General features: G+C 36.0%; 1 protein-coding gene across 2 annotated transcripts in view; it reads right to left on the reverse strand.

The window, feature by feature from the left end:
- Positions 1-13,227, reverse strand: part of Nprl3 (GATOR complex protein Nprl3) — a 654,348-nt gene that overhangs the window by 366,887 nt on the left and 274,234 nt on the right. For both annotated transcript variants that reach the window (XM_090398550.1, XM_090398549.1), the window contains exon 7: positions 11,367-11,475. In XM_090398550.1, coding sequence (XP_090254676.1) covers positions 11,367-11,475 — 109 coding nt within the window. The remainder of the gene's footprint in view (positions 1-11,366; positions 11,476-13,227) is intronic.

Below are 13,227 nucleotides of genomic sequence, written 5' to 3' on the forward strand. Positions count from 1 at the left end.
AACAGGTTTGCTAATACCAGTGATAATGATGAACCCATGGCCAGTCCTTCTTTTTGTTCCCAGATTCTATCTTTATAGGTGAAAAAAGTATTGTTTATACAATGTTTAAAAAGATTCAAGATGTCCGGAGGGAAGAGGTTTTCTAGGAGGTTTAAAATTTCTTCTCTCGGGACATTTGTAAACAAGCTGATAATGTCGAGACTTGCTAAGTTCAACGTACTCCTTCAGAAGAATACATAAAAAACAACTAGATCATTCAAAAGTAGTTATTAATCTTTCTTCAAGAGTCCTAACAAAAGAGGAGAATAATCTTTTACTTAAGGGTTTTAAGTTCGCCTTAACCCCACGTTTCCTTCCAAAAATTGATATCATAGCACAAATAGAAAAAGGAATTAGAAATCTACTGGACAACACAGCAGATCTTATATGTATAGAAAGTACAGCTTTACTATTAAAAAGCAGATTACCTCGTAGGAACCTACTTTACAATGAATACGTTTGCCTTAAAAAGTTAAAGAATGACAAAAATATTGTCATAATAAAAGCAGATAAAGGCAACGCAACTGTCGTTTTAAATGCTGCAGAATATGATAACAAAATGAAAAGTCTCCTGGAAGATACCAACACCTACAAACGCATAGACAGAGACCCAACTTGGCCTACACACAAAAAAACAAATGATCAAATAAACAAAGTGCCTCTCTGGACGGAAAAACTGAAAAAATACTTACAATCAAAACATCCTTTGATACCAAGAATATATCGTGTTCCAAAGATCCATAAGACAGATATACCTTTAAGACCAATAGCAGATGGAAGAGATTCACCGACTTCCAACTTGGCGAAATACCTCACCAACATGATCTCACAACATATAGAAAAAACATCTTCCTTCATAAAAAATAGTAAACATTTCATAGAAAAAGTGAAAGATATACATAATGGTCCAACAGACATCTTAGCAAGCCTCGACATTATCAGTTTGTTTACAAATGTCCTGAGACAAGAAATTTTAAATCTACTAGAAGACCTCTTCCCTCCGGACATCTTGAATCTTTTTAAACATTGTGTAAACAATACTTTTTTTCACCTATAAAGATAGAATCTGGGAACAAAAAGAAGGACTGGCCATGGGTTCATCATTATCACTGGTATTAGCAAACCTGTTTATGGAAAATTTTGAAAGCAATGCTCTTAAAAATTACCATAAAAAACCAAAAATATGGCTATGCTATGTGGACGATATTTTCATCATATTCAGTGGAACAACAGATGAACTTATCAATTTCAAAGATTATCTCAATAATTTGCACAACACCATAAAATTTACTGTAGAACAAGAAAAAAATAAAAAACTTCCTTTTCTGGATATTCTATTAGAAGTTAATGAAGAAAGTAAACTCTCCTTCTCAGTATATAGGAAGCCGACAAACACTGGAAGATTTCTAAATGCAACCTCACACCACCATCCTTCACAAAAAATAAGCTTAATTAAAACTCTTCGAGACAGAGCATACCATATCTCCAGCACACAAGAAAGATGTAATGAAGAACTAAAATACTTAACACAAATCCTCCAACAGAATGGATATGAAACAAAAACCATCAAGAGAATCCTCAAAATGCTTCCAGCTAACAACACAATAAAACAGGATTACAAAAACGCAATCTCGCTTCCTTATATCAAAAATGTTACAGATAAGCTAGCCAAATTAATGAACAAACACAACATAAAAGTAGCCTTCCTTCCTATGGAAAAAATCTCAAGATTCCTACATCCACCAAAACCACCTCATCGTCCTCTTAAAAGACCAGGAGTCTACAAAATCCATTGCTCTTGAGGGATTTGCTACGTAGGACAGACAGGAAGATCTGGAGAAATACGCATGGCTGAACACCAAAAAGATGTACAATACAAAAGAGAACAAAAAACAAGTCTTGCTTTCCATACCACTTCCACTGGACAGGATGTACTCTGGCAAAAACCCACGATGTCATACATAGAAAACAACAGTTATATAAGAAAATTTATAGAAGCTGCTAATATGCTAAAAAACCCAACCCAATGCAATAAAAATCAAGGTTTAATTCTCCATCAAGTGTGGTCAGCTCTAATAAAAAATCTGACTGTATGCATGAGAACAAGAACAAGTGACATCATCCAGTATTGTTCAACGTCAATAACGTTATATATCTACATTTTGTTATTTGAGTTTTATGAATAGCCAGACGGTTATGATTTGTATTTATTAATTCTCTTGTTTAAACTTTAAGTTATACTATTTACCCCCCGAAGATGTATATCCTACGATTTGCAAAACTTGTCAGGAACTATTATTTCAGTGTTTTAGATAACTGAATAACTGAATAAAAAAATGTGGTGTAATCACCGAAATATATCTTTTGAGGTTTAGGTTAGTCTGTAATAGGAAAGCTAAGTAAAATCTGGAATAGTAATAAAATTAGTAAACAGCTGAAACTAAAAATATACAACTCAGTGGTCCTCTACGGATCTGAAAGTTGGGTAACAAAGAAAAAAGAAGAAATAAAATTACACGCATTTGAATCCAAATGCTTACAATAAAATAGTGAGGAATGAACTAAATTACAGAGAACTAATATTAGAGAAACTAAATAAAAAGAGATTAAAATGGTATTGACATGTAAACAGAATGAATCAACAGAGATTACCGTACAGGCACGGAAAACCACCAACCAGGCAAGGGGAAGACCAAGGTTAAGCTGGATCACTAATATTAAGTAAGCTGCTAAGATCAACAACTTCCAAGATCTTTCAAGAAAAACTTTATCAAGAGAAGAGTGGAGAAGTTGGACTCATGAAGTACTCAATCTGTATTGACAGAAGAGAATCAGTCATTATAAATTCATTTAAATTGTCAGATTCCATCACTTTTGTGTTGCTCATGTTTAAATTAAACCGGGCTTTGTTACTTTCCATCTTTACCAATAGATTCAGATTTTCCTTAGTTTCTGCTATGAAGGTTGTATCATCTGCATATATTAAATTATTTATTTTTCTGCCACCAATCTTAATTCTAGCATCTTTGTCTAAATCAGGCATTCTTATAATATTCACTATAAATATTAAGAAGGTAGGGCAGCAGTATACAACCCTGCTGTACCCATTTTTCCACATTAACACTGTCTGTTTCTCCAAAGATTGTTTTTAATGAAGTTTCTTGGTTGTGGTACAGCTCTCTTGTCAAGAGAATTAGATGCTCAGGTATTACCATTGATCTCATTATAATATGCAGTCTGTTGTGATCCATGCAATCAAAATATTTCTTGTAATCAATAAAACAGATGAATACTTCCTTCTGAAATTCTCTTGTTCTTTCCATTATTTATCTCATGTTTGCTATTTGGTCTCTAGTTCCTCTACCTCTACTAAAACCTGCCTGGTCTTGTTACATTTCTCTATTCACATATGGTTTCAGCATTTGTTGAATCACTTTCAGCATAACTTGACTTGCATGTGAAATTAAAGTGATGGTTCTATAATTCTCACAATTTCTGGGATTTTGTTTTTTTGAAATTGGGACGTTTTCCAGTATCCAGGCCAGTATATTTTCTTCCAACCCTAATTTCAGTAAATATATTCACTACTTCACCCCCAAGCTGCTCTCAATAATTCCACTGACACACCATCAGCTCCAGGAGCTTTTCCTTTTGGCATGAGTTCCATTACTGATATCACTTCATTTTTCATTACCACGGGGCCCTGTTAGCGTATCCGCTCTCCAGCCAAAAGACTGCAGGTTCGAATCCTGCTGCAGGCATGGATGTTTGTGAAAGAGGTGGTGGGTGGCAGATATGGTTCATTGTAGTTAGTCAATTGAGTGATGGAGACAGAGAGTTGGAGTAGGTGCCCTCCCTTGATGAGTCATTGGACACAAATACAACTTATTTATTAATTACTGACTATTTACGAAAAACAAAACTACATTAAAGCCTACCAGTTTCACCAGCAAACTGTCTGGCTTTTTCAAGGCGTTTACGGAGACATGAAAACTAGTAAATGCAAATTGAAAGGAACATAAAAAACGTAAACCAACTAGTAGCTAAGGTTGCACGTTCATGTGACAGAGAGGACTTATTGTTCTTATTCATTATCACGCATGCATGAATGCTAAACATTTGAGGAGCTTGATAACAATAATCAGAACTTTGATTATAATAGATGGATTATTTTTAATTCATTTTAAATGGTATGTTTGGGACCGAATGATTTTGATAACGATAGTATTATCTGCGATCACAATGAGCAGATTCTACTGTAATAAAATAGTAATAATATTATTATCTCTCTTGTACAAATCCTCTACATACTCTATCCATCTTTTATTCAGTGCTGCTTCTTCCATCACACATTTTCCCAATATTTACTTTTTACAACTCCCAATCTTGGGATAAACTTCCCTGTAACATAATTTATTTTTCTAAACAGATCTCTTGTTCTACCCATAATAATGCTTTCTTCAATTTCCTTGCACCTTCTGTTTAGGTGTTTTTCTTATCTTTCCTAGCCTGTCTTTGGAAATCTGCACTCAATTGTCTAACCCTTTCTATGTTTCTTTGAAGTTTCATTTTTCTTTTTTGACTCTGCTATTTGAATAGCTTCTTCTGACAACCATTTACAATCTTTCTTTCTTTCTTTTTGCTTTACTTAGTCTTTTTTGCTGCTTCTATGACTACATTTTGTTTCTTCCCATAGTTCTTCTAATCTCATCCTGCCTTCTTCAAACTTTTTAATTTCTTTCTGACTTCTACTTTAAATGCTTTTTCATTTATAGGATTTAAATGAATTTTTTTTTTTTTATGTTGTGCCCATACACAAGAGATTGGTTGATTAACCTATAGTACCGAAAACTACGATCTGAACGTTTCATTCCGACGCAACTGTCGGCAGATCCAGGCGTAAATGACCATTTGGTAGTGCCACACCACGGCAACTCGTTGCAAAGGTGGAGCAAGATCCCTCACTATTCTTGATATTTTCTCATAATGTAAAAACACACAGCTCTTAGGAGATGTAGTACTGTTTTACATTACGAGGAGAGGTCACTACCCAGACTGGTTTCAACCTTTCTGGCAGTCGTACAGCAAAAGTATGCAAGTTCTTTTAACTTAAACTCTGATATTCTAGGTCTAGCTACTCACTGATGAGACCTCAAAAAAGGTTGAAACTGGTCTGGGTAGTGACCTCTCCTCATAATGTAAAACAGTACTACATCTCCTAAGAGCTGTGTGTTTTTACATTATGAGAAAATATCAAGATAGTGAGGGAGCTTGCTCCACCTTTGCAACGAGTTGCCGTGGTGTGGCACTACCAAGTGGTCATTTACGCTTGGATTAACCTATAGTACATTAGTACCATGTATGGGTAGGGTTGCGAGAGGAGGAACTTGTTTACATTTGATTTAAATGACTAAATTGTATTCCCTAGGAAACACAGTTGGGGAGGGGGGGGGGGTAGATGTTCCAGAGTGTTTTTAGGTGGACTGTGAAAGGATGTTGAGCAGCAGCTGCACGTATTCCACCGAGCTTAGTACTCAGTGGAGGAATTATTGATGTTATTTCAGATGAGCATTTCCCATGGAAATATTTGTGGAATATACATACTGCAGAAACCAAATGTCTGTGTGAAAGTGGGGAGAGAGAGAGAGAGAGTTGATAAGAGATGGGTCATTTATAAGTCTAATTGCTCTCCTCTGTATTGAGTCAAGCATTTTGAGGGAGCTTAGGGCCCACACCCCATATATGGGAGCAGTATTCAATAGCTGGGCGAATTTGTGATTTGTATAGTTCATGGGTGAAGTAACGTCTTGGGAAAAAGAGAAATCTTAGTTTTTTTGAAGCTGAGGACGCAATGGTCGTGACATATTTATGCCAGGAGAGGTTTGATGTGAGGGTAATTCCAAGAAGATAGATTTCAAACTGTCTGGAAATTTAGGTGTCGCCAAAAAAGATACTGGGAAAAAATTATACTTTTTTATGGGAAATAAGACAGAACTGGTTTTATTAGCATTGAATTTGATGAGGTTATCCGAACCCCATTGTAGGATGGCTTGGAGATCGGCATTGAGGGTGGTGGTGGTTAATGTTCTGAAGGTTGAGGTGAGTTGTGTAAGGTAAAGTTTATCAAATGAAAGTGAGGAGTGTAATGTGCGGTCGTCTGCAAAACTGTATTGGGTTGGAGGTCAACTGAGGTAGGTCGTTGATGTATAGCAGGAAGACAGTTGGTGAGAGGACAGAACCTTGTGGAACCCCACATTAATTGAATGATGAGAGGATAGGGAGGCATCTACCATCACACATAGTGTGCATCCAGACAGAAAGCTGGCAATTCAACTACAGAAGTCCTGGGCCAGACCCAATGATGGTAGTTTGCTTAGTAAGCCTTTGTGCCAGACCCGGTCAAAGGCTTTGGAGATATCAATGCAACCACTTGAGATTCGCCAAACTTCTCCATGGCATTTGTTCAGAGATGGGTGACAACATATGTGGAGCAGATCTCCTGTTGATCGGCAGCGACAGAATCCATACTGGTGGTTGTTTATTAGGTGGGTGTCTTCAAGGTAATGTAGGAGTTGGGAATTGATGATTTTTTCCATTACTTTAGACAGGACTGAGGTAAGCGAAATCAGGCAGTAGTTGGACAGCAGTGACTTGTCAACCTTCTTGAGAATGGGTTGAATATAGACCAATTTCCAGTTTGTAGGATAGATTCCAGTGGAGTAAGAGAGTATATATAGGTGACATAAGATAGGAGTCAGTTCTGGTCTTCAGGACAATTGTGGGAGTGCCAGGAGACTTTTTTTTTGTCTAATTTGGACACCATTTTTCTGATCTCATCCTAGCAAAAGGATATAGGGGACATTGTATGTTGGGCATCTGGAATGGTTGGGGGACATTTACCATCATCAGTTATACATACATTGGAAGCAAACTGTGAAGCCAGAAGATTGGCTTGTGAGTAGTGTGTGGAATGTATGTTTCCATGCCAGTGAGGATTACTTTGGTAATAAGTTCGGTGCATATGTTTGGGTTGGAAGGCCGTAAGCAACAGTCCAACCATGGGAATGTGGCATAGAAGTTGCAGAGTGTCTGTGTAAGTGCTGCTGTATGGGGAGGAGATGAGCACTAGATTGTGGTCTGAATTACTGAGGGAACGCACTACTTTCACTGTGTATTACAGGTCATTGGTGAGGAAGAGATCTAGGGTGTTTGGGGAGTGGTTTGGGTTATCTGGTATTCTGGTTGGCATCTGAACAAGTTGTGTAAGGTCGTTGGTGATGGCAAATATTTCAGCATCACTACCTGCAAGATCTGTACAACTGGAGGAGGAAAGCCAGCTGGTGCTGCGGATATTAAAATCTCCTAGGAGGACAATTTCGCTGTTGGGAAAGTTGGATTGGAGAAAATTAATTTTTAAGGAGAGGAAATTAAAGAGCTCAGAGCGATAGAGACAGCAAGAATTTGACTAAGTGAGGAAGGAATATTTTCAACCAAAGAAGGTCAAAGTTGGGTGTGATTCTAGGCTGGGTGCTCTCTGGCAAGGTTTGTCAGAGCAGATGTATGCACAGGCACCATCCTTGGGACAAAAGTTGTTAAAGAGTGAGTAGTTTGGAAGGTTGAGATAAATAGTGCTGGGGTAGGTGAGATTTGAGTTTCTGCCAGAAAGAGTAGTCTGGGTTTGGTAGATTGAAGGTGGTAGTGGACACTATTAAGGTTGGAGTTTAGGCCATGGATGTTGGTGAAGTGGATATGATCCAACTGTTGTCAACCATTTTGATGTTTTTCTTTGAGTTGTCTTCGAAGCTGGCATCCTTGTTCCCTTTGTGCAAATGTTAAATCTGGTCGAGCAGATATGTGCGATTGGGGACAAGTGTCTTTGAATTTGATGTTGATTGCTGTTATTAGTTTTGATGTGCTTATTGGTATGTTGCAAGTCATGTTTACTAGGCATGGAAAGTTTGTTCCGTCGTTTTGATAGCTATTTCCATCTTTTATTTATAGGCCTGAAACAATGACACCTGACGATATTCTTAGAATCAATGCTGCATTTTTCAGATAGTTTGTTGATGTCCTCTTTTAATGATTTTCCTTTTCTGTCAGAAAGTTCAAAATAACAGCAAAGAATTTTTTGTTTTTGGATCCCATCAAATCTGATACTGTTCTTTTGCCTCTTCTAAGCCTTTAATTTCAATTTAACTTCAGCTATCAATAATTCATAATCTGTCCCACAAGTCTGCACCAGGTAGTGTTTTTGCTACTTGGATAGCACCACTCCACCATATAATCAGATAGATTATATTATTGCCACTTCTGTGGCAATAATATAATCTATCTGATTTCTATATTCTCTACCAGCTGAAGTCCACGTGTACAATCCTCTTTTATGCTGTTGAAAGCAAGTGTTTACAATAAAGCAATGTTCTCAACACAAAACTTCAACATCCTTTCTCCCGCTTCATTCCTAAGTCCTAATTTTCCAGTGATGCCTCGTTCTTCTTTGTCATCCACTTTTACATTCCAGTCACCTAATATCAAAAGAAAATCAGTTTTATCAATACTGTATACTACTTGTTGCAAGCTGCTGTAAAATTCTTCTACCTCATCTTCACTTGAATCTGTAGTGGGTGCATACACCTGTATGAGTGTAAAATTCACTGGATATGCCTTTATTCTGATTAGAATTATTCTAATCAGACACTGTGTTGTAACCCAAAATGTATTTTCTGTATTCTCTTTTAACTATGAATGCTACTTCATTTCTTTGAAGGTTTTCATGTTCAGAGTAATACATCATGAAATCATTGTTATCAAAGTGACCTATTCCTGTCCGTCTGTTCACTGATTCCTAACATCTTAACTCGAGTGGTCAAATATCATATACTCCAGCTGCCTTTCCACATTTCAAGTTTTTGATAGCTATTTCCATCTCAAGTTCTGATATGTACCCCTCTTTGCATTCCTCTTGAAAATTTTCTAGTATGGTTTTCGTCACTGCTTGTTTCATTTAACAGTCTTCCAAAGAATTTCCTACTCCAGACATCTAAGATATCCTTACCTTCAGTTTTCCTGCCACCTTTATCATCTTTGATTCCTTTTACAACTTTCCTCCATTTCTGAGCTTCTTCAAAGGTCTCCAGAACATTTTGTCACCTTCCTAATATTTATTTTCTATATTCTTGCAAAAGTCTTCTCATGACTTTTGTTTAGCTACTTTTATACATAGCTTAGCTCTTACATTTTCCTCTGTATTCTTTTAAGGCATCTGCTGATTTATTTGCTAGGAGCTTGTGGTATGCTTTCTTCTTTTCCATAACTGCTTCTCTAATTTCACCAGAAAACTTCACCACATACTTCCTTTGTTGAATCAATCAATGTCTTCTTCAGAATTTGCACACCAAGACTCCAAGGTTTTGTTCTTGTTTTCAATCTGTTTCATTTTTTCTTCAATAATGATTGTATAGTCAAGTCTACAGTTCACCTGTAAAAGCTGGCAAACTTTAATTCTTTTTAAAGCTTTCTTATATACTGTTCTTTTCAATATAATATTCATTTTTATCTGACTGAGCACTAAGAAATGGTCATTTCTAATTATAAATCCTCTTTACATACTTATATCCTGAACCTGAATGAAGATATCACCATCACCAATGACTAAGTCAATGAGGCTTTTCTTATTTCTTGTATCTTCTTCCCATACAAACTTGTGCACATCTTTATGTTAGAACATAGTGTTAGCAATGATTAGTCTGTGTTCTGAGCAGAGGTCCAGCAAATCACTTAGTGGATTCGAATCTTGCCATGGGCATGGAGATTTGTGATTGTCTGTGGAAATACTAGTGGTGGTGGTCGGTGGTACATGGCATTGGTGTAGTTGGGGTCAGTTAGTGGATTGTGAGTGGTGAAAGCAGAGTTATAGAGTAGATGCCCTCCCTCAATGAGTCTTTGGACTCCCTGGAGGTGACTAATAATAATAAATACTTACCATTATTATTAGTTTTACTCTTTTCTCCAAATTTTCCAAAAACGTTCTTATATGCCTTTTGGGATTCAATTTCCTACTCTGCTGATCAGATATCCAACAAGGACCACTTTTTTCATTTTCTTTATGTCAGCTGCCTGTTCTAATGATTTGAAAAATTTCTCCACTTCTTCATCAGAAGAACATTCTGTGGTACCATAGGCACAAATAAGTTTTATTGTTCATTTCCCCATTTTGAAGTTTGCCCACATAACCACTTGAAACCGCCTTCCAATCAAGAAGTTTATCATCGTGTTTGGTGTTGAATACTATTGCTATTCCTTCCTTTCCTTAATCATTATTAACATCCTATATGTATTATTTAGTAAGATCTCACCTGTGTCTCAGTAATGTCAATTATATCCACATGGTACTTTTCCAGTTCATTTGCAAATTTGATTTCCTTTCCATTATCACTCCTTATATTAATGTTTCTTATCTTCGTTTTTTCTGATGTTGTGTTTCTTCTTCTTTTGGATGTTGGCTGGAGCTTGATTGAGTAGCTGACTTTTCACTGTTCACCCTGAAGAAAACAGTGGGACCTTTTTAACTGGGTGACATCACAGCTGGCATTGAAATGTCATCATGTTGTACCAGCATATGCATTTGTGGTTTAAACCAATAGAGTATAATTTGGTCAGCTAAGTCCCAAACTGCCAGCCCATCCTTGTTCATTCAGTATCCAGTAGATACCCACTAATGGGGTGCAATGCATGGAGGTCTCCTCCCAATTTATATTTGCCTTTGAGCTTTAAGTAACCCATAAAATATATCTATTCCTTTATTTATTTCATTTTCTACAAAATTTATCTGGCAAAGGGGAGGCTGAATCATGAACAATTAAACAAAGCAGGGGAGGTATATTCTAGAGATTTTAACAGAAAAGATGTGTTCAATTCAAGTCAATTCTGCAAATCTGGTTGGCTGATAGAGTATCATCCACTCTCCAATGAACATGGATTTGAATTTCACTGTGGGCATGAATATTTGTAAATGTTCACATTACAAAAGAATTTCAGTGCCCATTGTGAGACAATCACCCTGCTTAGAGATCTGAAGCAGCTGAAGGGCCCACTCATGGCACCAATCTGCTATGGGTTTACTGCTTTTCATGAAGATGCATGAGAAAAACCATTTTTCAAAGTGATAATCAACAGGATTTAGGTGAGAGCATAATTGTTATAGCTAAGAGTCAAAACATTATCCTATCAAAACAGTATTTTGTTCATAGCTTTTCATAATCACATGAAAATAAAAATCAAAACATTTTAATTATATACCTAGAGATATTTATCAAAAAGACACTTACATCTATAGCTAAATCCTTATTGTGCACTTGATGAACTTTGTTTGGAAGGCAAAAGCTGACTTCAATCCATTTATGTACTTTTAAATAAACTGTTCCATTATTCTTCAATCTAAAAGAAAATTACATATGTGAGTGTGTGTGTATAAATGTGGTAGTAACATGTTCAACTTAAAATATACCAAATTCTGTCATCATCATTATAAACAAATATGTACACTCAAATGGCACATAGAACATTAATGACATGAAAAAGTTACATCATTACTAACTTCCTATTGATGTCTTTCTCCATTTAATGTCCTTTCAGTCAAGACTTCCATATTACTATTATTAAAAGACAAATATAATATTTGTCTTTTATGGCACTTCTTACTGCATTGATTCACCTAAATTTTGGTATTCCTCTAGGTCTTTTCCTACTATCCTGAAAAAAAAAAAAAAAAAAAAAAAAACTTGTTTTCCTAATCTTCCTCTCCACTCTGTTTAAGGAACTATACCTTCTTCTGAGATTAAATCTGCTACCACATTCCTCAATACTAACAAAGTCAAGTTCTTTCCTAATATTCTCATGTTGAATATGATACTGCCAGTGATGCCATCCATTATTTACTCTTTCTTTCTCAAAATTCCCATAAATGTAGTCTGAAGTCTTGAATCAAGAATCTTATTTTTAATGCAAGTGTCAGTTTCATATGTTAAATCTGGTTTGAATACTGTCTTGTAGACAGCAAGTTCAGTGTTTTGACTAATTTCCCTCTTTCAAGATATCAATTTATTCATATGACCTCCAGTCATACCAGCTTTGCTAATATTGCCATCATCACTAAAAACTGAACCACAATAGCTGAAATGTTTAACTTGTTCTGCAGGTTTTCCAATCAGGATGCAGTTGATGTTTTCAATGTTGGTACTAACTTTGTCTTTTCATTACTGATTTTCATACCAAATTTATTATAGTAATTATTCCATTTAATCAGAGAATTTCTGTATGCTTGTAGTGAAATTATTTACTAGTATAACATCATCTGCATTACCTTGGAGATCCAGTGGCAAACCCTGAAGAAAAACATTGATTGTTTCAGCCAGAAAGGCATGTGGTGAAGTTGCAGTGCAAGGATAGAAAATTTACAACTCTATGGTGGACTTAGGAAGTTAAAGAGGGAGTGAAGAAAAAGAAGAAAGCATTTTGTGCATCAGCTTGTGCATAGAGAATACAGAGGTTAGAGACAAATATAAGAAAGTTAAGCACTGTGTAAGACTAGCTAAACAAAAGTCATAGGAAGATTTTGGAGAACACAGAAAATGAATATCAAGAAAGTGTAAAATATTCTGGAGGCTACTGAAAGAGCTAGAAATGGAGGAAAGAGTACTGTAAAAGGCATCAGAGATGATAAAGGTGACACAAAAACTGAAGATAAAGATATTCTGAACATCTGGAGTAATTACTTTGAAATATTACTAAAGGAAACAAGCAGTGTCAGCACAGTAATAGAAAACATTCAACAGGAATGCTATCAGGTATACATATCCATACTTGAAGTAGAAAAAGACATCAAAAACATGAACCACGGAAAGTCAGCTGAAGAGGAAGATATTTGACCAGAAATGTTAAAATATGGAAGTATAAAAGTTTTACAGAAGCTACACTGCATAATTTAGAAGGCCTGGTCAGAAAGAGTTGAATTCCAGATGATCGAAGTAGAGTTCTTATAGTACCCATCTATGAAAACGGTTAAAGAATTGAATGTGAGAATTACAGAGCTATTTCCCTACTGAGTGTTCCTGGTAAGATTTATGAAAGAATATGTGAAAAATGACTAAGAAAAATTGTGGAAGGGAAGTTTAGATCGTACAGGTTGTC

The sequence above is a fragment of the Typopeltis vanoorti genome, chromosome 9 (genome assembly GCF_054136105.1).
Source record: "Typopeltis vanoorti isolate ZY-2024b chromosome 9, IOZ_Tvanoo_1.0, whole genome shotgun sequence".
Taxonomy (NCBI): Eukaryota; Metazoa; Arthropoda; class Arachnida; order Uropygi; family Thelyphonidae; genus Typopeltis; species Typopeltis vanoorti.